A 24072-nucleotide genomic window follows, 5' to 3' on the forward strand; every position below is an offset into this window, starting at 1 on the left:
TTAATTATTATTTATTTTTGTACTGGCTATATACTAGTTTACTTAGTATTAACATATGCAGCTAGATAAAGCCCTCAATTGCTGTAATAGAACAGCTGCTCTGGGCTGAACTTTGCTGTATGGAGAGCATTTCAGTCACCATTGCACTGGGTCCCTTGGAGAGCTGGAGACATGATGTGGCATTTCAAAGTATTTTTAACAAGGGTTAGTGTATTTACATTTTTCACTTTAACCTCCTTCTCTGCAGTTACAACCTAGTATCAGCCAATCACATCATCTGAGCTCAGCAGCTCAGAGTTTATCAGGAGATGAGTGTGATCTTGTTTGAGGCAGTGACCTGTTTACCTCTGATTATATTGGGGGTTGGCATGTGACAGGAACAGTGTCGGGTGAGGGGAATGTAATTTCAGATTGTTAGCTCTTGCATGCAGGGTTCCCTTATTTTATTCTATTTTGGTCATGAGCTCCGTTTGTAGTGATTGTATGTTCAAGATCAACTCCCTAACTGTACAGGGCTGCTAACATTGTTGGTTCTTTATAACGAAAAGATAATTATACTATTAGTTTTAATTTATAAAGTGCTCTACAGAGGATACAGTATAATAGTTCATAACATAACAGGACAATACAATATAGGCAAAACTGTAGCAATGAAAAGCCAAACCAGCAGCAATGAGGTGCTAGGCTATAAACATTTTACCCTAGCTTAAGGATAGAGACATGAGAAGTGGAGGAATGCGTAGTAGAATAGGAAGGAAATTGGCGCACGCTGAGTGTGTACTCAGGAGGAGGTGTGCTGGTGGCATGGCTAAAAAAAGGAGGACTTGAGGGAAGCGGGCCCTACTTGTGAGGGCCCACTTCCCTCAAGTCCTCCGTTTATTAGCTATGCCACCAGCACACCTCCTCCTGTGTACACACTCAGCTTGCGCCAATTCCTTCCTATTCTACTCTGCATTCTACTTACCATCTAAAGGGGAGGGGCAGAACAATGGGGGTGGGGGGGGGGGGGGTGATAATAATGTTAAGCAGGAGGACATATATACTGAAGGGAGCAGACCTCCTCCCCCTAACATCAAGGTGGCTATATGAAGCTCCTGTCTCACTGGTGTAGGAAGATCGTGATGTCGCACACCTTTATGTGAAATAATTTGAAAACACGTTAACCCAAAGGTGCTCTCGCATGTGTAGAACTGGTGGATCAACCTGAGTACTAAGCAACAATATTTGCTCTGTGTGACAATCTAATGGGGATGTGGATTAGACACATCTGTTATTTCGGTGATTGGGCCAAATATCTGGTTCACACATTGCAGCTTTTTTTTATTTTGTCAGTTACCAGTTTGTGTGGGACATATTATTGTTGACCTTTATTTATATAACATCAACGTACTATGCAACACTGTGAATAAACCTTCACATCCGTACCTGTCCCAGTGGAGCTTCTAGACTAAATCCTCTACCACGCACTCTATAACATTAACGCACTGGTATGTTTTTGAGCTATAGGAGAGAAATTGGAGCCTCTGGGAGAGACTCTCGCAAATACTGGGAGACCATACATACTTTACACAGATAGTGCCCTAGTTAGAATAGATCCCACTGCCCCAGTACTGTGAAGTAGCAATGCTAGCTACTGTGCCATATGTCATTCTTTTATAATGAGTAGATGTAATTAAGCATGGTTTTATAGTCCTCTACAGGTTCCTGAAACATATAAATGAAAACCAGTTGGCTATTTTCTTCATTTCCAGCTCGCGTTCACAAGAGATGGTTTCTGCAGTCTTTGGAATGAAATGGTGAAAGATGGGGAGATTGTTTACATAGGAACTGAAGGCACCCAGAGTGGAGACCTTCCATCAAGAAAAGGTGAGGCTGTTATCCTTTTAAATAAATTAAATAAACATTTTTATTGTTACCACTGTATATACAGAAGCATACATTTTGCATATGTAAAACAATTTACAAATGTTTATCTGGCCAGACTTTTCTTAGTTCTATAATATATGCATAACAAATAGGCTAACTCAGAGAGTAGAGTAGAAAGAAAAATGTACCCCCTGGAAAGTATACAGTGTGACTGCACTTTCCCTTTAGTGGCTTTTCTTCCCTGCCAGCTGAGTGAGGGTTTGTTCCGGGTGGATGTAGTGTAGAATGTTATTATGTTGTGCTTACTGGATTCCGGCAGCATGGACTGGTTCCTACTTTAGTAGCAAATGCTGGGGGGAATTCAATTGATCGCAAGATTGTTTTGTTTTTCCCTGCAGCGTTAAAAAAAAAAAATATATAAAAAAAATTAAAACTCCTTGTGCAATTCAATTGAAAAAGAGGTAACGCTGCCACTGCACGTTAATCATTGGTGCTTGCGAATATTTAGGGGAGTGAAGGGGAGGGTTTAATGCGGTCATGTATTTAAAAAAATAAAATAAAAAAAAAAAGGATTAAAATACATTTGCATACATCAGATTGCATTACACAACCTTTCTATTTGATAATATCTACATACAGTACTTTCTTTTAGCATATTTTTTTATTTCACTATTTTTTACTATAGAATCATCTATACCATGTCAAAACACATTAGTACATACATATTGGTACAAAAAACATACATAAATATAGTTAGTGATTTTTTTTATTTTTTTTCATAATTTTTTTTCAAATAAAATCAACTTTTTCATGTTGTGCATTACTGATAAGCATACCATTTATCATTTTTTTTTTTTTTTTTCATGATTACATGATTTCAAATACTTTCCTTAGGTTTTTTATTTTTAGTACACCCCAAAGAGGTGCGAGATAAAACAGCATATTGTCCTGTTTAACGCGCCCTGCGTTAATAAAACAGTTGAATAGCCTTTAATGTGGCGGGCACTCACCCACCTTATACTTTCAATAGACCTTCTACTGGAGCGCGCGATAGGACCATTTGATGAAAAAAAAAATAAAAAAAAAAATGGTGCGTTAAAAATGAAATTGAATTGTGGGTAAAGTTAACCTGCTCGAAAATAATAAAAAAAAGCGTTAAAATGAATTCACGCGGTGTTAAAAAAAAACAAAAAAAAAAACAAAACTCGCGGTCAATTGAATTCCCCCCTATGTGTGGAATGTATACCTAAGCCTAAGGGAATCTAATGCATAAACTGCTCAGGGAGCTGTGCAGTAATTTCATTGCTAGTTAAATCCATGCAAGACACTTTGTCATTAAGGATGATTTATTAGCTGTACCGGGGTTAAAAAAGAAAAACACAAAGCAAAAAATTGTGAATCAGGCACTAATTCTACTAAGTGTTAAAAATAGTAACATTCAAGAAAAGTGCATTATAATTAGTCGCAGATGTCTAATTGAGGTAAACCACGGTTTCAAAACATGCAAAAGCTGAAAACGAAAACTGAATATAGTACGAATGCAAATAAGTAGTAAAAGTGGGGGAAAAAATGTCAGTTACACTAAATATAGGATATAAAAATGAGTCCGTCTATGGCAGAATCGCATAACAGAAACATGAAATTCGCTAAAATATATAAAATGTTATTCTAAAAGGACCAATCCAATACTAAAATTGGATTGTATGGATGGTGAAATTGGATGGTAAATGAAAAAACAAAACAAAAGCAAACAAATCAGACTCGAAAGATCTTGCAAAAAACAAAAAATCCTTTAGAAACTAAAAGGGTTCCATAAACAGTTGGGTAACTGGATACCTTAGCTGCATATGTCAGAGCAGGGTAACCAAATGGGAAACGGTATGTCCTTTAGGAACGTATAAAGTATTTTATAATTTTCTTAAGCTGGATATTAATATCTAAAGTAGGAGGTATTTCTGCTTAGGGATCAAACTGAACAGTCCTGTGATCGAGTTCTCTCTTGACGTTGAAAGAAAAGAGCTGAACTTTATCTGCAACTCTTTGTCCTGATTCCTTTACCTCTACTCCATTTTTATTTTCCTTTTGTTTGAGACAAAACTCAAAAGAATGGGAATGAAAGCACTGCTTATTCCTGGATGAAAATAACTTCACAGAAAGTATTAAAGATTTTTTTTTTAAACTGGTCAGTCGGTTCAAAATGACTCCATGTATATTTTAGAATCTTAAACTATTAAAAAAAAAATTGGGTCCCATATACTATTTTTTTTTTTGTCTAATTTTCTTTGCAAATATTTTGCGTGCATGTAAAATCTATTAAATAATCCTTTAGGGTTGAGACAACAGCATGTTGTAGACAACAGAAAGACGTGTTGGCTAGAGGAGAAGGGAAGAGTTCATAGGAGGAAATGCTAATATGGGAGTCCGTACATATGTTGCTTCAATCCAAAACGGCTGATCATTCACTTTGTCAAAATACAATATACACACAACAATTTTCTGATAAATACATGTGTTATTGGATATGCCTTATAATGATCTCCTCTTCTAGATGAAGGAAATGACACCCAGAGCAGCTCAAAGAAGGAGGATCAGAATGACAAGGAGAAGAAAGAGGAAGATGAGATGCCAATACCAAACTACAAGGCCAAAACCATTATGGACAGCTGGGTCTGGGGCAGACAACCAGGTAACTCCTAAGAAGCAACCTTATTTGTTGAATATTTGTTTTCCGTATAGAAATTTCGCAAGGTATTAGTGACAAAGGATAATTTCAATAATTCTGCTGACCTGGGGGTAAATGTATCAAAGTGCGATTTTGCAACTCCAGCGATTTTCTTGGGAGAGTTGAAACTCGCCGATGTATGAAGCTGAGATTGTGTGGGGGAATCACCTAATACAGTAAATAGAGCTTATGCAAGTAGCGTAGCTCATTGTTATGTAATCTTGTGTGACAGGGTTGTATTAAAACTGCTTTTTCAATTTTGGGAGACATTATCTTTTTAGAAGTTAAAATCGCAAAATATCATGCTTGCCTTTTTTTCATGTAACCTATTACATTCCAAATCAAATACTATGCAGCCTTTTTACATTAATAGGGCACACTTTATTATTATTATTATTATTTTATTTTTTGTACGTTTCTAATTCACTGCAAAATCACCATAAATCTATAATTCATTCCCCAAACTCTCCAATCTATTAAACATTGATTTATTTTCGAATGAAGTGATTTTAGGAGATTTTACGTTGGGCAAAATAATTTTTCCCCTTTTTAATTTCAATAAGCAGTGTATTTTAATGGGAGCAGAAAGTACTTGTGATTGGCTGAGTAGATACTGCCCCAGTCCCGTTGAAAACAAAAAAAGATAGTAGCAGAGCAAGGATACTACTGTGGAACTGTTCCAGGACATGCTGATGCTTGTAGTGTCACAACATCCACTCACAACTCACTGGTGGCAGAAAGTGAATTTTCTGTAGGATGAAAGACAACTAAACACATTAATCTATTTAGTAATTCTGCAGCGTCCCAATATGACCTTTAGCATGAAACTAAGTTTAGCATAAATTCTGCTAAACAGGGATTAACACCTCCTTCAACTGAGACGATGAGTATTGGAAAGATGATATTCTCATAGAAGAGAAATCTTGCAGTAATCTGTGATTTCCCAGAACTGCCTTGTTAATTGATTATTGGGACACAGTCAAGAGTTTAGAAGTGCGCACGCACTGCAAGCAGGCTGTTAATGATCACTTGTAAATTGAACACAATGATGTTTTCTCTTCTTCTCTGCAGTTACCCACTGATCAGGTGTGGGTAGTGTTCAGGCAGTTGGATATCTGTGAAGAAATTTAAAGTAGAGCTAGTCCCAAATAATGTGTTACAGTTTGAGATGTGAAACCTGATCACCTAGGACAAAAATAATTTAATTTATGCTGTTTACCCACTGACATTAATCACATTTGACACTTTGTGGTTAACAGAACTTAAACCTGTATTTTAGCTGGTTCAGTGGAGGACACTTCATTGACCTTCTTGTATTGACTTCAGAGATCGTAATTGTGGCATTCAGCGTTGAAAAGATGCTACTGGCACTCCAAACTGTAGGTGCAAATGGAAGTGCGTATGGGGTCTTTAGAAACCAGTATGTCCCATCCCCATACCTGTGTGGATGCTTGTACTGGGATGCAGGCTTTCTGACTCTTTCTGACTCTGATGGTTAGCTGGCGTTGCCATATCTTAGTTTTTTTGTTTTCTAATGTTAGTTTGATGACCTTATTATGCCCAGCCATGCAGATTTCAATTTCTGCTAACGAAATAAATATATATCGGACATAACTATTTTTATTTCTTTGAATATTGGCTGATATGTTCTATATGACACGTTGAATTCACCTGTATTCTGTACTTTATAGGTCTGTCACCACATTCCTATTGTGTTGAAGACTAGGACAAGAGTGCAGGCATTTTTCATACATTATGTGCACTCTGTTTATATGCCTTCAAAGATGTTTCTACCATACACAACTACATACACCACACTACAAATCCATATTATACAGAGTGGGTATTCTATTCTTCTGCCCGCCACAGGGTTCTATGAAAAAAGCTTAACATGAAAAAAATCCACCGAAAAATTGCTCACTGATAAAACCCCAGTGACATAAATGCCCACAAGAAAAATGCTCACACAGAAAAATATCCACATATAGTAGTTTGATATTACAATATAAGTATATTCATTGCTATACGAAAGTATCCTGTATATAAAGAGGGCTCCTGAGTGTAAATTTTTGTAAGGTAAATGCACAAAAACATAAATACACAAAATATACAAAGTTTATTGAGAACAGGGAAAAAAAAATAATAGAAATAATTATTTAACACTACATTTTTTAACCCATAATGAGAGAGGAGTCCCGCAGAGAGCCCTGACATTAAATAATTAATGTCGAAAATAATCTGTTAAAATTCTTTATTACAAATTTGCCAGTCTTAAGTAAGTTAGTTTATCTTCCACTTGCTTATATTGCCGCACATGACATGGAGTGTCTTATTTCCTCTTTTTCACATCTAGGCGACCTGTTAATTTGTGGCATGTCAAGTCCCTCTGCAGTCCCTCAAATCACATGCTAGGCTGACTGCAGTGGAATAGGGAATTAAGAGCATTGTGAAAACCCCTCACAACAGTTCGTAAATTTTAACCTTGACGACACATGTTCCATCACATTGCAAGGAGTTGCTCTCATGTCTTGTCTCATTTTGCTTCTGACAACATTTGCTGCTGCTTTTTGCGGACAAGCCCTCTTCAAATATGGGCCCTTTTTTGTTTAGCAATAATTAATATAGTTATATAGTAACATCAAATTGCTACATGTGGGCAATTATGTCAGTGGGGTTTGGACTATATCCTTACATTCAATTACGCAATTGCACTTGAGGTGTAGTCTCCTGTTTTCTAGTAATGTTTTAATTGTTTAGTGCTTGCTGTCTTATCCTGGGATAACAGTTCTGCAACAATAGCTTTGAACTATCAACACTGTTTAATAATAATAAATAATGATGATGTACAAGGGAAAATACTGCAGATATAGGAGTAACTGATCCTTATGCTGTTATGCAACTTCTATCAAATTAAAAAATTAGTGATAAATATGTGTCCAGGGTAAAATGCTTAAATGTAGTGTAAAGAATTGCTTGAAATACTAAATGGTTTTATCAGTATTGGAAATGATTCCCAGTACCTGCCCCTATTGCAAGCATGCTGGTTTCCAGCAACTCACTGAATGCTATGTGTATTGTGGCTGTACCAGTAGTTATGCTTATGCTGGTTGATTTGATATCTAATTTTGCTGACTCTACTATGATCCACCTGTGACTGGATCACTTCTAAATAATTTATGATATAAATTTATTTAAAGTAGGTAGCGCAGGGCGCTTATTTATATAATTGCACATGTACTTATTTTTGATATTGTGGGTATGTTGTTAAAAGATCTTTTATTTCTGACACCAGGGGAAGAAATTTGTTTGTTTTATCTTTGCTAGAGGAAATGCATGATTTCTGAGGTATATATCTGATACAATAAGCCTTTCTGGAGGAAGTCTTTTGTGTATCGTGATATGGGGAAATGACTTGTTTGGGGTTTTGTACCTTTCTTGGGAATGTGTATTTTGCGACTGTCTGAAGAAAGGACCCATGTTAATTTCATGTTAATTAGTCCTTTTGATGTGTGAGAGTCTAGCACCTGAAGCCGCAGGATGGTTTAATTAGACTGCTGTTAGATTTTCTGTATCTAAAAACGAGATGCAGGAAGTCACAGCAAAGTTTTACAATATCAAAGATAAGAGTAAATATTGTTAGCTTTGCATTGCATGTAAATCCATGTTTGGATAAACAAATTGCATCCTGATTCTAAAAATGTCTCAGACCTCAGGATGGCTGGCTTACCCTGTGAGGCTGTGTTCAAATCTGTATAAAAGGCACGGTCTTGTATTGAAAATTGTTCTTCTGATTCCATCTGACCTGAGCACTGATACCTTCAATCAGTGTGATTGCAAATAAACATCACTTGCTTTAAAGACCTGCTTGGAAACTTCTCTATCCCTGTGACCTACAGATTAGACCCAAAACCTACTCCGTTCCCGGCTGTTCTTGAGGTTTGGACCCAGCATTACCGTTCTGCCTTTACCTAGCAGCTCTGGCCAGTGTGATGGGCCTGGGGGGATCCAACCACAGCAACCCTGATCCATAGTAAGAGGTCAGGAGTACCAGCCCAGTTACACCAGTAATGGGTTACACTCGCAGGGTCGGTTACCCAGAAGAAACCCGGTACTGGATGCCGGTAAAGGAGTCCAGTGGTGACAGCATTTGTAAGCCCCTCCTATTGTGGCAAGATCAGTCTTAAGTAAAAGACTACTGATGGAACTGTTGTTCTCCAACCCGACACACTCCCTTTTCTGGAATAGAAAATATTTGGAGAAAACAAATTAAAATACTATTTGTAAACATTTATTACAGTAAATTACATTTATTTGAAAAATTGAGGAGTTCTCATGCAAATATAGAGCAGTTGTAAGATTGACTTCATTTTGAACGATTTAAGGCTGAGTTTTCTGGCTAAGAGTCTACTGTCCTCTTTGAGTTTAGTTTGTATTAAAGTTAAACTGTATTATGCATGAAGATAAAAAGCACTGTTCATTTTGACCCTTAGGCTTCATATTGTCAGTTCTCAATTTCATGCATTGTATTGTATTTTAATGTTTGCATAACATATGAAGACTGGTTTGAAATGGAAATAATTTAAATGACTGCATTCCCAATTGCTATTTTACACTTGGGATCATTGACCTGCTCTTATTCAGTGTGTTTAATGTAAGTAAATGCAGTTTAGTAAATGTAATGTCCTCCAATGACCTTTTGCTAATGCAAGAATTAGTTACACATGAAATACATTTTTAAATGCAAATCAAACATCAGTTGATCCGGGCTGCTTTATACTTCAAGTTGTGAATGTGTTAGTGTCATCCCAAGCTGTTTGCGTCGAAATGGAGGTATATACGACTGTATGCTACTACACTTACATTATATATATATATATATATATATATATATATATATATATATATATATATATATATATTTTACACATTACACACACACACACACACACACACTGGTCTAATTTGGGATGGCAAAGTTCGTTATAAATGGTAACTGCCACATAAAAACCGTAAATAAACCAAATAAAAGAAGCCGAAGAAATTATGAAAATTTAGTCGGTAGGAATAGTCATTTGCAAACATTGTACCAAATTTGCGGAGGTGTGTGTTAGGGTAATGTGTGGGGGGAGGGGGGGTATAGATGTGCGCATGTGTATTAAAAAGGTGAGGGGCAGCTTTCAATATATATATTTATTGTTCACTTTTTTATTTGCAGTATTGTACATGATTATAGAGGCTATTATTTTTTTTCTCTTTATGGTAGATGTGAATGAACTTAAGGAGTGCCTCTCTGTGCTTGTAAAGGAACAACAAGCACTTGCAACGCAGACTGCCACCACCACACTATCCGCCGTGAGGCTAAAGCAAAGACTGGTCATACTGGAGCGATATTTTATTGCACTGAACAGAACTGTTTTTCACGAAAATGTCAAAGTGAAGTGGAAAAGTAACACTGCCTCCCCTCCAGCTGCTGAAAAGAAAAGGTAATTAATAAAACAAAATGGGAGAGAGAGCGAGACTCTAGTAACTAAGATGCTAGTTAATGCTAAATCCTTCATTAAAGGTTGTAGTAGGATAGTTGCATTTGGGTGTCATCTAGGAACCAAAAAATTTGGAGGCATTCCTGGCCGGTGTGACTCTTCTCACACATGGGTGTACGCAGATGCTTTACATCGCCTGCTGTCAAAGTAAAAATGTAACCAACTCCAGTTTTGGACCACCTTGCTTAATCACTGCTTACGTTTTTACTTTTAAATTATTGCTTGCTGAAGTCTCCTACATTAATCCATGAGATATCAGTGTCACATTTGTACATTTTAAAGTTTGGATTCCACTGGTTTATGTGTGCATGTAAATGCACTTCCCTGTATAAATAGTGCAAAAGCCATCCCATTGATGACAGGTGTCAGAAGCACCTGTTGCAAAGATGACAGGGTAAAGGAAGTCTGGGTGCGTGTTGTTGCACTTATAGTAGGAGAAAGTTTAGTGTTCTGAGGTAATGAAGGGCCTTGTAAATAGAAATGTGTAAAGATTCAACATACAGAAGCAACTTTTCTACTTTTATATATTTGCTAATGTTGTAATCACATTGCTAGGTGCAAAAATGTCCAAACTGAGTCTGTGTGGGAGTTTGCTTTATACCTAGTTACCCTATTTATTTATTTTTTTATGCTGGCCTATGGAATTTTTAACAATGTATGATTCATCTGCTTATTGATCAAACTGCTTGCTGAAATTTTTGTCTGGCTTCAACAGGGGCGGATCCAGAAGTTAATTGTACCGGGGGCGATTTAGGGGGGGGGGGGATTTAGCCACGCCCCCTTTTTGACACCTAAGGCTGCTGACGGCTGCACACTATGTGCAGATCCGTTCAGCAGAAAGAGTTAGGGAGAGAGTCCTGCCCGGCTGCTCTGATTGTGTCAATCAGAGCAGTTGGGCAGGACTCTCTCCCTGCTAGGGGGAGCGATTGCGCCGATCGCCCCCCCCCCCCCCCCCTGGATCCGCCACTGGGCTTCAATGAATGTAAACCTTTTCTGTACATTTTGCTCCCCTCTTTTGTTGCTTGTCATTCTGTTTTTGTTTCTGAAATCAATGACTTCATCCCTTGCAGTGAGGAGATTTTTGAGCATACCTTTCATGTACACAGCTCCCGTCAGATTGGCCAGGGGGTGGAAGGACTTGCTAGAGTGGGCTCCAGAGCTGCGTTATCCTTTGCTTTTGCATTCCTGCGTAGAGCATGGAGGTCTGGTAAGGCAAACTGGCTCAATACTAATCCCTTATTTTTATGCAGAAAATGTATTACAATATGTATAATTTAGATTTGGTTTCAGAAATATTTTATTATGGTTTTTATCCCTTTTTAGTGCGTGTAGTTTGTTTTGCAATAAAACTGAGAATGTATAATTATTTTTGTTTTGGTTAAGTCATACCACTGTAGCTGTTAATAGTCTTATGTTCTAGACAAGCATAATCAGAGAGGATGCTGTTGAGAAATTGCAATACGTTAATTTGCCTTGTATGGGAGCGCTTTATGTCCCTGCATTCATTTTAATATGTTCTTATCCTATATGTCTTCAGGAAGCCCTTTTATCAGTCTACAAATATGTTTGTGCTCCATCTGGGCCATATCTGCCTCCATGTTTTCCTATCATCCAGATACATGTCCACTTCTCTCCTCTTCTACTCTATGGGAGCAAATTCAAATCTGGGCGAGTTGCCTTGCATGTCATTTATACGCATCAATGCCGGGATAGCGAGGTGTGAGGTCCAAGCACAATGAGCATCATGGGTCCCCAAATTGAATAGCTCCCCCATTATTTGGCGCAGATATGTAGTGTGAGGCAAATTTAATTGTATCACTCCTTATATTTATGGTCCTGCACTGTTGTAATGTCAAGTAAGTGTGCATTTTAGCCCTGGCATGACACATGCATGGATTAAAATATTGTACTTTGTAAAACCACATTATGTGAATCATTAAGATTCATCTAAAATATATAAATCCATTTCTCTGACTCCATTGGGGGACACTGCGAGACATTGGGTTATAGTAGTGGGTCTAGGAGTTTTGTCACTGATAAATTATATATATTTTTATATTCCAAGCATCTTCTGGACATTATTTTAATATTGACTAGCCATACAATACATAAAACTGTTTGTTTTAGGTGTTGTACATTATTTGAATGTTTGCGTTCCATGTGTCACCATCCTTTGATTGCCTCATATAGGAATATTACTACTATGAACCGCTACGTTGGCACTTTGTCATAGTGCAAGCCAGATTTTAAAGCTGTATAGCAAGCATAGGAGTCAGACTATATCATTGACGCTATATGACTGATAAAGTCACCTGATTGCATTCACAGGTGAACCTGACTTAAGTTATGCCAAGGCGAGAACGAAATTCTCCCTCATAGCTTACCAAAAGAACATGTTTCCCAAACGATCGTTAAACAGCCAGTCTATAAAGAGTGTGCAAATCTACATTAGATGAGATATCCAGTGTTCTGTTGTAATCCATAGCATTCAATAACATGTTTGTATTTTCTGAATGTTTGTATTTTCTGAATGTTTGTATTTTCTGAATGTTTGTAGAAAACAAGATCTGTTTGCTGGGGGTTTCAGCATTGTTTTTTTTTACTTTTTCCCCATAGAACGGCGGTTCCCAAACTGTGCGCCGCGGCTCCCAGGGGTGCCGCGGTGCTGTCACTGGGGTGCCGCGGGCCAGACATATAAAAAAGAAAGAACACAGAAACTTACCAATCCGTCGTGCGCCGGGACCCAGCAGCCTCCTCTCTCCCGCAGCTGTCACTGAATATAGACGTCAGTGACAGCTGCTGCGGGAGAGAGGAGGCTGCTGGGTCCCGGCGCCCGACGGATTGGTAAGTTTCTGTGTTCTTTATTTTTTATATGGCTGGCGCCTGGCGCGGGGCAGGGTGAGAGGGATCATGGAAGAGGAGGGGGACAGAGTGACGGAGAGGAGGGGGACAGAGTGACGGAGAGGAGGGGGACAGAGTGACGGAGAGGAGGGGGACAGAGTGACGGAGAGGAGGGGGACAGAGTGACGGAGAGGAGGGGGACAGAGTGACGGAGAGGAGGGGGACAGAGTGACGGAGAGGAGAGGAGGGGGACAGAGTGACGGAGAGGAGAGGAGGGGGACAGAGTGACGGAGAGGAGAGGGACAGCGTGACGTAGAGGAGAGGGGGGGGACAGCGTGACGGAGAGGAGGGGGACAGCGTGACGGAGAGGAGGGGGACAGCGTGACGGAGAGGAGGGGGACAGCGTGACGGAGAGGAGAGGGACAGCGTGACGGAGAGGAGGGGGGACAGCGTGACGGAGAGGAGGGGGACAGCGTGCCTGGATGCAGAGGGGAATTTTTGCATACAACTAAATAAGTATTTCTGACGTGACCTAAATACTTATTACAATTTTTTGACCCAACTACTTCTAAAACAGGACTGCTCAGTAATTATTTGGAGGGGCGCCTTGAAAAAATTTGGAGACTCTAAGGGTGCCGCGAACTGCAAAAGTTTTGGAACCACTGCCATAGAACATAAAGTGGACTAGTAATGTTCAGTAAACTGTCTTTTCACTATTCGGTGCGATATTCCTTATAGCTGGGGGTATATGTTTTGTAGAATACCTCTTATATTTATTATGTGCATCTGTTTGCAATAAATGTACTTATCTGTGCTGTTATTTTCCAAGTCACCCATTTTAATGTTTTTGTTTTTATCCAGGTGAAGATGCAGATCTTTGTAGTGAGCTGTTACAAGAATCCCTTGATGCCCTGCGAGCCCTCCCTGAGGCCACACTATTTGATGAGGGAACTGTTTCATCTGTCTGGCTTGAAGTTGTAGAGAGAGCCACCAAATTTTTAAGGTCTGTTACAGGGTGAGTTTGCAGTAACTTTTTTTTTTTTTTTTTTATATATATCTTTACTGTACTTTAATGCTTGTGGGAATGCCGGTAGATGTGTCAATGCTTGTTACATAATGCTTTTTTAAATGCATGTATCACTGGATTTTGCAAAAATGTTGATTGATATTTTATTAATATATTTTAAGTACAGTCATTAATTTATGCATTTCAATAGGCTACTTTCCATGACCTTTTCCTGTATCTTACAGCATAACCCTCTCCCTGATGCATTATTTTGAACTGTTACATTGATGTATGTGTAAGTGCTCACAACCACCAAGATGATATTTTAGAACAGATTAAAGTAGAGGTCTTCACCTTTAGCAGCCAGCTTTCCCATAGAGCTATATATGCTCACATGTACTCAGATGCCCCCAGGTCTTGGGCTCAGAGTAGAAAAGGCCAAAAGGTCAGGGAAACAGGCAAAGGTCACAATGGAAGACCAGGCAGACAGGAATCCAATAGCAGGTCAGCAGCACCACAGGACTGGAAATGCTATAACCGGCTGGGAGGTCCAGTCCTCCCTGCCTTAAATACCTAGAGCAGCCAGTGGAAGCCAAGCAGCCCAGCCTAACTTAATCAGCCACAGGAGGCTGATAGTAAATAATTAATTAACACGCACGCACCCATCTAACCTCCCCGCCGGGACGCAGCGTTTTACAGCACGGTGTCCGGACCGGAAAAGAAGTGCCGTCCCGGTCGTCAAGGAGATGGCCGGGACGCCGGGCCCAAAGGAGAGCGAGCCGCGGCGGCTCGTTAACAGTATGTTTGTTAGTTTTTTAATGTCCATCACTGGAAGTGTTCAGTACAGAATAGTAGTTGATGTTTTAGGTATAAGAAAAATACCAAATACTGTACTCACTATACAAAAGACTTGATATGTTTACTCAAATTACGATACAATTGTTTATTTTATTTTTATTATATTTCACTTTAACTTTTTTTTTTTTTTTAGTTTAAACTATTTCATCATTTTACTCTCCTGGATTTCCCATAGTTATCTGTGTTTCTTACACTTTAAGACAATGTAACAAAGACAGATCGAAAGTTTGTTACTTTAAGGGCTTAATTTGTGCTGGAACACGCAAGACTGCAGTTCTGGCACTTTTGGTTGCATAGCCTTTAATGTTGAGAGAATTTTTTTCTCTTCTGCTGTGTTACACTTCAGTTCCCAATGTGTTACACAACGCAACATCTCCACTTTTTCATACCTGCAGTTTAGTAAATATACCCCTAAGGCTCTATGCTGTGCTCTGATTTAGAGCACAGTGGGCCAGGTAATATTTAGTTATATATACAATGCAGCTCTACTACATTACAGATGGCAGATGTGTCTTGGTGCACGGAGGATGAGAGAGGTGCACTCTGATCCATGGCTTGACTATCACATCTCCTCCATCCACTTGCACTGTGGAAAACTTTGCAAAGTGACAGGGGAAGCAAATGGGGAAGTCAGAGGAAATTCCTCCATATTTGACTTAGTACCTAGACCTCCAAGATGTAAAGCAAAGTTATTTTATCCTCTGCAAGCGATTCCTGCAGTCTTATCTAGCTCCTAATATTTTTAGTTTGTTCTTTGGGCTTGGATAGTGAGTGTTTGGTTAATCCCTTTCATATTGCTCTATGATGAAAAATACATGGTTTAAAAAACGCTGAAAGAAAATGTAGTGTTTGGTAAAAGTTGCAGGAAGGAATTTATAAATTGGCTAAAGAAATGGGAAGCTACGGAGGTCCATTGCCTAGTTTTATATTGTCTCCCTTCAGTTTATGGCTGCAGTGGATTGTATGGCAGTTTGCCTTTGTCATAATATGTTGTCGTGATACAACAGTACGAATGTTAAATTTGACCATGAGGCTATACCTTGGTGTATTCTTGGTAAATCTGGATAAGCCAGTCAAGTAATATGAATGAACGTCTTTCTAGTTGATGCACCATATGCATCTGCCTGTCATGAACACTCAACACTTTTCACCATTTCCTTTCCTGGGGCTACAGTTGCTCTTTGATGATATTTGTATGATTTTTGTAGTTATGATTATGTTGATTTTTGGGGGTTGGTATGTCCTGTGGAGGAAGTTTAACCAGTTGGTGTTTAACCTGCTAGGGTCAGGGCCCACTCTATTAATGTAACAGTGCCTGTGTCCACAAGAAACTAGAGGAGTAATTTGCTGTAATTGGAAGTACAGAAATTGTCCTCTTCCTAATGTCTCCAGCACAGTTTTCTCTGTGAAGAAGCTTTTACTTTAAAGTTTACCTCCTATGCTTTCAACATTTATTGTAGCGCAGTATCTGAGGGGTGCATAGAGGGAAAATGTACCACTGATTCAGATGAGGATTTTGGGTAGCGAGATGAACCTCATAAATTTAAAGTGTTTGTATAACTTTGCTTGCTTGCTGTATTATATTTGCTAAGTCCCCTAATCGATGTAGCCAGCGAATTCCTGATAAAACCAACATAAATTGTGAGGGTGCTCTTTCATCCGCTGATATGTAAATTAGTGTTTGTATTTCAGTGATGTCCATGGTGCTCAGAGTCCCCGGGGGGCAGGAAACATTCCACTACAAGACCAGCACTTAGCACTTGCCATTTTACTAGAGCTTGCTGTGCAGAGAGGTACCCTAAGGTCAGTATGTCTAAAGCTTCTTAAAAATGTTTTTGTTTTTCATGATCTACAAAATAATATGACTGACTCATTAATTTATCTGCATATAAATATACTATTGTGTTTTTGTTTTGGCTTTTTTTGTAGTGTGTTTTTTGTTTTTTTTTCTCTTTTATATCCCCCAGTAGTCACATGACTAGTTCTCATAAAACCAGTATGTGACAACTTTACTCTTTAGACCAGTGTTATGTCTGCTTTTGATTTTGAGTTATGTTTTTCTAACCCTGTCTTCAGTAAATTGAAAGTGGTTTTTATAATTTTTTATATTTTATTTAGCCAAATGTTGTCTGCTGTTATGCTGCTTCTTCAGCTTTGGGACAATGGAACAAGGGAAACTGATAATGAGAGGTCAGCCCAGGGAACAAGTGCCCCTCTCCTCCCTTTATTACATAGGTTCCAGAGTATTGTGTGCAATAAAGATGCTCTTAACCTGGAGAAGGAGATTCAGGTAAGCAGTGTCCAAAAGAAGATAATTTCTCTGGTCACGAGCTGGTACACACTTATGCAATCATACTTCAGATGCGATTTCGGTAACTTATTTTACCAACGACTGAAAGTCCCGTTGCAGATGCCAATTCATGTGTACACGTTTTACAGTCCGATATGAGATCTGTATCTCTCCTAGCCATCCGCCAAAAAGATTGTGACTCTGTAGTTCACGCTACGTTGCTGGTTGTGAGTGATGCACACTTCCACATTTGCCCGACATTGTTTCCATTGTTGATCGTGATTTTTAGAACATTTATAAAACAGTCAAGTGATGTGTTTTGGTACGATAAAATGTAACAGTGGGAGCCAACACACACTTGCAATATCAGATCAAACGGGAGTTTATTGTGTGATCTGCACAATAATTGCATAGGTGTGTACCCAGCCTAAAACTACCAATATAAGCCCCGCTCAGTTCACTTGTTTTTGTGTGTAATGAAAACATCTTCTTTTCTCTTTTTTTTTTCTTCTTCTGATCCAGATACTCTCTTGTTCACTAAGCCCAAATGAAAACTTTTTGAGGTATCTGATCTTGCCTCAGGATAATGAGCTAGCTATTGATTTGAGGCAAACCGCTGTTGTTGTTATGGCTTATCTAGACCGATTGGCTGCACCTTGTATGCCTCCACAGTGCAGCTCACCAACCTCGCACAAGGTATGTTGTCCTTTGAGGATGTTTTATGTTTTTCTGGTAGCTATGTTTATTAATCTGGGGTTAATAAATAGCACATTATGTACAAGACTTGTTGCAGTTTATATAGTCTGATATTTCAGCATGCCTGGGGGTTGAGGTGGCCAGACCTTCTGTGCAAGAGTTAGACTAGGATGGTACTCTTACCGGCAATCAAAATTAAGCCATAGCTTTACAAGGGAATTTACAAGATATCTGGGGGTAAATGTATGAATCTCCGGATTCTTCATCTCCGGCGTGTTCAGCCTCTTCAGCGCTTAAATTTAAAGCGGCGCTGCATTGTAAAGGGAAAGTTCCCTTTACAATGCAGCGCCGCTTTAAATTTAAGCGCTGAAGAGGCTGAACACGCCGGAGATGAAGAATCCGGAGATTCATACATTTACCCCCTGATGTGCTTTACTGACATGTAAAGTATTGCTTCCAAAATACAGGTGTGACTCCAGCATTACTATTTTTTTACCAGATGGATTACTGTTCTGGCAAATAACCAATGTGTCTACATTTCCACCCATAATTCAGACTTGATGGTTGATGCGAAGTGCATGGCTATCTTTCACTTTGAATTCCTTTGTGTCATTGATTGGTTTATACGCAGTAAGCATTTTTTTTTATTAAGCAATCTTCCCTTCTTCCCTAGGGCTCTTTACAGGAAGTGATCAGCTGGGGTTTGTTAGGTTGGAAATATTATGCTAATGTGAGTGGCCCAATGCAATGTGAAGCTCTTGCTGACCTTGGTGTTACGCAGATAGCCTGTGCTGAGAAGTGTTTTTTGATACTCTCCCGAAATGGGAAAGTTTATTCTCAAACTTACAACAACAATACACTGGTAAGTTTATTTTAGACTTGTGTATGCTTCTAAAAGGGAATTTATCAAGTCAATATAGTCAAATGTTAATTTCTGGATCTGTAGTGCCAGTATTTACAAAAAATACTGTAAGCAAAGACTAAATCTGTAAGACATGTAACTTAGCATTACAAATATAACTTTAGCTACTTTAAAATATAATGTATTGTTTAATTTGCATTAGGGCTATGTAAATGTTAACTTAAAAAATAAAAAACAAATATGTGTGCGATTTGCTTAATAGTCTGTATTATTTTCTTGCTCCTTGTGTGTGTGTGTTGTTGTTGTTTTCCTTTACCAGGGACCACAGCTTGTACAGGGTCTTTCTTCTCGAAACATTGCAAAGATTGCTGCTCACTCTGATGGACAACATTATCTGGCCTTATCTGCCAGTGGTGAACTGTTTTCATGGGGTTGTGGTGATGGTGGCAGACTTGGACATGGAGACACAGTGTAAGTGAATATAGATAAAGATAGAGATGGATATCTACCTCTATTTCAAATACATTATTCTGTTCAAACTATTTTTCTGTATTAAAATCAGGGAATGTTCATTCCACAATACATGTTAAACTGACCAACTTTTCAATTGCTATGCATAGCTATGATATTGCAAAACATAGCTACAACCCTCTGACCAACATAGTTGTGTGACCAAGGATACAGCACACCAAATACTTTGTAACCTTTGCATTTTAGCTGGACATATATTCAATATGATGTAGCACTTACCCTTGTGTATCAAACCATTGTCCCATAGATTGTAAGCTTGCGAGCAGGGCCCTCTTACCTCTCTGTTTGCATGTATTACCCAGTATTGTTTTATTACGGTTTGTTCCCAATTGTAAAGCGCTACGGAATCTACTGGCGCTATATAAATTGATGATGATAGATATGATCCTTGCTATGCTTTTTATTTGGGTAGAGGCTTACCTGCACACACAGCATTTGTAGGCAAATCCTCCTCAAGCATTAGTAGTCATTGGATACCAAGGAACTTGCCTGTTGGATTTAATTAATGTAAAGAACTAGAAATCGGGTGCAATAGATTTGGGACTTGCATTGTATAATGTATATATTGAATGTAGGTCAATGGGAGTGCAGGAGAAGAGGGTGATCTTGCATCAAAGGTGTTGGGGAGGTCCAGGGATACGAGCAGGCAGACTTGACCTTTGGACTTGCCAGAGGGAAGATTGTTTGTGACTTTAGTAGGGGCAGCCCAAGTGAAGTTGAAGGTACTGATGCAGTTCGGTGTGGATCGAGGAAGGAGTGCGAGAAAAGGAAGCTTGTGGGGGACTTGAGTAGTTTGGAGTTGAAAGGAGAGGAATATGCTGGCAGATAGGAGGGTTGGGAGAAGGTTTTTTTTTGAGGATGGTTGAAACAAGAGGCGGTTAAAAGGATGCGGGGAAAATGTCAGTGGAGAAGGACAGAAGGTGAGAGGGGACGGCATCTAGGTGGAAGATTGGGGGGGGGGGGGGGGGGGGGAGATGACTGGATAGTGTGGACCTAGTCTCCAGAGAAGGGGTGAACGATCACATGGTGGGTGTCTTCTGAAATGCATGAGGCGGGGGGACGGCACAACAGCACATAGTAGGATGGAATGGGGCAAGGAGTCTGGCAGTTGCAAATATTATTACAAAATTGTCAGCTTCCCTTGTTTGACAGGTAGATTTTAAGGAGTAGAGGAGTATTTTAAATCGGGCCCTAAAAGTCCTAAAACTTGTTTGATTGATTACATTACATTACTGATACTTTGCGTACTTCATAGAAATTTTTGGCTCAAGCATACATCCTACTTTTTTTTTTTTTTTATATATATATATCTTGTCAAACATTAACTGCAATCTATTGAATTTTTCAACATGTTCCACTTTTTTGTTTGACACTAAGGGGCATATTTGACTAGGTGCGGGCATTGCGGCTACGTGCTGAAAGGGCCCACGAAGGTAAAACGCGGAACCCCATTAGGAAGCAAAGAAAAATCTGCGTTATTGCGGTACCATATTGCCCTCAGAAATGTGCACTTCGTTACCGTGATGTCCGCACCAAATTGAATTCCCCCTTAGGGGTATATTCAAACGTCAGCGATGTGGTGTGCAAACATCGCAATGAGCGGATATTTGTTCAATCTCCACCTTGTAGAGTCTCACGGACGTTCCGGAGACACTACGTGGCTAATTGAATTCCCCCTAAAATGTGTGGTTTTTTTTTATTTATTTTTTTTAGAACTCTTTTGTTAGAAAGGAAACGGATGAAAGCAAATGCAGAAAACAGAACAATACCAATACATGAATTGTTTTTTTAAGATTTTGCATGTTACAGCGGGGAAAGGGGTACAAAAGAGAACACACTAAATGTCTTTTTAAATTGAACATTGAGGAATAGTTTATGTATACATTGTTACTTTTCTCTAAAACATGCCCCATTTCTTTTTTCAGCTCGTTAGAGGAGCCTAAGCTCATTTCTGCTCTGTGTGGAAAGCAGTCTGGGAAGCAGGTAGTTCATGTTGCATGTGGTAGCACTTACAGTGCAGCGATCACTGCTGAGGGAGAGCTTTACACTTGGGGCCGTGGGAACTATGGAAGACTTGGGCACGGTACGTGAAGGAGTTATTGTAGACCGCTTTAAGCTAATGACACATGAGCACTTTGTGCACATAGCATGAGTGTAAGTGCGAGTTCCTATCACATGAACACTAGTACTATCAACGTTGTGGGTAGGGTTCAACCCTTGTGTGACTGTAAATGAGTTTATTGTGCCTCCAATATGTAGGCAAGCTAAGCGTGTGAATTGGGAGAGTGCAATGGTCCAATGTGTAACTAGCCTTACAGTCAGAATTCTCTCATCACTCGTATTTACTAACACATCTAAATTATTTGGGTTTTGTGACTAAAACAATAGCTTCATTCAACTGCAGAACCTGTGTAGCTAGTATGTCGGCTGTTTAAAGTGATGCGTTGACAATCCAATCTAAAGTCTGAATGAATATGAAATTTTCTGTAAATTCAAATACCTTTAAATAATCTCAATGCTGTGATTGCATTTGCAATCCAAACAAGCATATATACACATTTAAGCTACCGTGTGAATTCCCTGTATCTCACCCTACAACACTATTTGCACTCTACATCTTTGTCAAATTATTCTTTGTAGATTAATCTTTTCATAGTTGTGGGTCCTGGGAGAACAGACACAATCTGATACAGTATATAGTTATAAGTCTTATAGTATAGAACAGTAAAATTGACTAGCTGCACTATAAAAGCTTTTTTATATGTTCTGCTAAGAATGCCATAAGATCTATTGAAAGCATATGTTCCTAACCATACACTACAAATAACCCAAGTTGTTAGCAAGTGTAAGTCTGAATTTATATTTAATGAAACTGGATTATATCAAAACTAGTGATGTAGAGGTGGAGTACCTTTTGCTTAGATGAACAGTGCATTCGGACACCTATGAGTTTGTCAGTTGTGCTGTTCACCTCTACGTGCATTGCTCTTCCATAACTTTTTGACTTGGGGGTGATTTCCTGTGTGCTGTTTTTCTTTCCAGAGGAGCTGCACTACCCCAATGGTCCAACAGCAATGTACTCCTACTACATCTGTATGTACTAATGAATCATGAAAGTAAAATGTATAATTATCTAATGTTTCTGCTTCCGTCATGTAGGCTCTAGTGAGGACCAGACCGTTCCAATGTTGGTAACAGGACTTAAAGGACTTAAGGTCGTTGATGTTTCCTGTGGAAGTGGTGATGCACAGACTCTGGCAGTGACTGAGAATGGTCAGTTGATTCTTTATATGATTGTAGATTTTGGGTAGAGCTCACACTTAGACAATTTGATTTATATACAGGTTTAACATTTTTGTGTAAATATTAACAAAAAATGAAATCTAACAAACTGTATATGCAAGCACAGGGAATAGATAAGTTGTAAAAGGCTTCTGGACAAGAAAATTCCCTATATAAATGCATAAGCAGTCTGTCAAGGTGTTTTTAAGCCTTCCTCACTGTTACAATAAAATGTACTATATACTAAACTTATTTACTTCATGCAGAACCAGTTTATAAAGTTAGAGCTTTGTACCGTAGCTTATGATGGAGACATTACTAGATTGCAATACATAAAAATTTGTTCACATTATGCTGCAAACGTACTCGAATATCTGTAAAAGTCGCTTCACACCTTTATTTGCATGGAAGACATTTGTATAGAATTTAGATTGGATGAGTTGAACAATTTTATTTTAGAGCATACGGAAGGGTCCTATAATTGTGTAATTTACAATACTGCACATTTGTGAACTGAAGGTAAACAATGTGGTGTGGGTGAATTTATTTTTTGTTAAGCACTCAGTCATTTCTGATGGGACTTGATAGAATAGAAGTGTGCTGTGTGAGGATATTGCAAGGAACTTGATACAGTCTACAGCTGAATAATTGTCATTTGGCTTGTAAATTATTGTGATTTGTGTGCATTTCTTTATAGTTGTTGGTGAGATCCTTAACATTCTTTTGAAGATCAAATAAAGTTGATGGAAGTTTTTACATGTATATGATTGAGCAGGACAATAAAAAAAGTATGTTAAACCTTTCCCTCTAAACTAGATAAAAGGCAGGCAGACCACGCGGATGGTCCTTTTATCTGCTGTAGGACAATTTCATATCGCAGAGCTCTGAATCTCGTGTAGAGGATGGTTTATACAGCATTTGCTCTGCACCCTTAACTGAAAACTGGTGTGTTTGGCATTAAAAATGTGTCTGATTTTTATGTCTTGATTGTTGCAGAGGCTCTAGTGGGGTGATCATCTGATAAACTGTGGAACTTAGTCCGCGTTCAAATCCCCCTCACCACTGATTTTCTAACTCTATTTTTTATTTTTGGTTTTATAAAAGGATGGCACTTACTATAAAATTTATAATAAAGGTGAAGTCACTTTCATTATTTAAAAATAGAAAAACAAAAAACCCTTTTAATAAGGATATATCTCTGATCAATCGGTGTGGGGTTCTTTTGCACAGAACTTTCTATGTGTTCTCTTTCAGGCCCCCCATCTAACCAGCCACAACACAGATTACGCACCAAAATTTTAAAAATGAAAGTCACCTCTATTAACCTGAGACGCCTATTTTACTCACTTGCAGATTTAAAGGTGTCATGGGGTGAGACTATGGTTGTGTCCTTTGATGTGGCCAAGGCCTCTGTGAAGTGGGACTTTCACTGGGAAGTTATAAGGAGATTTAGGATTGGCCCTAAGTTTAGCTTGGGTATGGCTTTTGTACTACTGCACCCTCTGAATTGGGCAGATGTACAAGACAGGGATGTCCTCTCTCTCCCCGTCCTTGTTCGCCATTGCTATTGAACTCCCT

General features: G+C 38.8%; 1 protein-coding gene across 8 annotated transcripts in view; it reads left to right on the plus strand.

Annotated features, from left to right (window-relative positions):
• The window catches only part of HERC2 (HECT and RLD domain containing E3 ubiquitin protein ligase 2), a 213435-nt gene that overhangs the window by 14137 nt on the left and 175226 nt on the right, over positions 1 to 24072 (plus strand). For 5 of the 8 annotated variants that reach the window (XM_075200099.1, XM_075200106.1, XM_075200105.1 and 2 more), the window contains exons 3-14: positions 1752 to 1866; positions 4415 to 4552; positions 9852 to 10071; positions 11199 to 11335; positions 13831 to 13984; positions 16526 to 16636; positions 16952 to 17123; positions 17646 to 17819; positions 18493 to 18681; positions 19001 to 19152; positions 21138 to 21295; positions 22372 to 22485. In XM_075200099.1, the coding sequence (XP_075056200.1) occupies positions 1752 to 1866; positions 4415 to 4552; positions 9852 to 10071; positions 11199 to 11335; positions 13831 to 13984; positions 16526 to 16636; positions 16952 to 17123; positions 17646 to 17819; positions 18493 to 18681; positions 19001 to 19152; positions 21138 to 21295; positions 22372 to 22485 (1834 nt within the window). The remainder of the gene's footprint in view (positions 1 to 1751; positions 1867 to 4414; positions 4553 to 9851; positions 10072 to 11198; positions 11336 to 13830; positions 13985 to 16525; positions 16637 to 16951; positions 17124 to 17645; positions 17820 to 18492; positions 18682 to 19000; positions 19153 to 21137; positions 21296 to 22371; positions 22486 to 24072) is intronic. The other 3 variants (XM_075200103.1, XM_075200104.1, XM_075200101.1) reach the window with 2 other exon arrangements.

The sequence above is a fragment of the Mixophyes fleayi genome, chromosome 2, assembly GCF_038048845.1.
Source record: "Mixophyes fleayi isolate aMixFle1 chromosome 2, aMixFle1.hap1, whole genome shotgun sequence".
Taxonomy (NCBI): Eukaryota; Metazoa; Chordata; class Amphibia; order Anura; family Limnodynastidae; genus Mixophyes; species Mixophyes fleayi.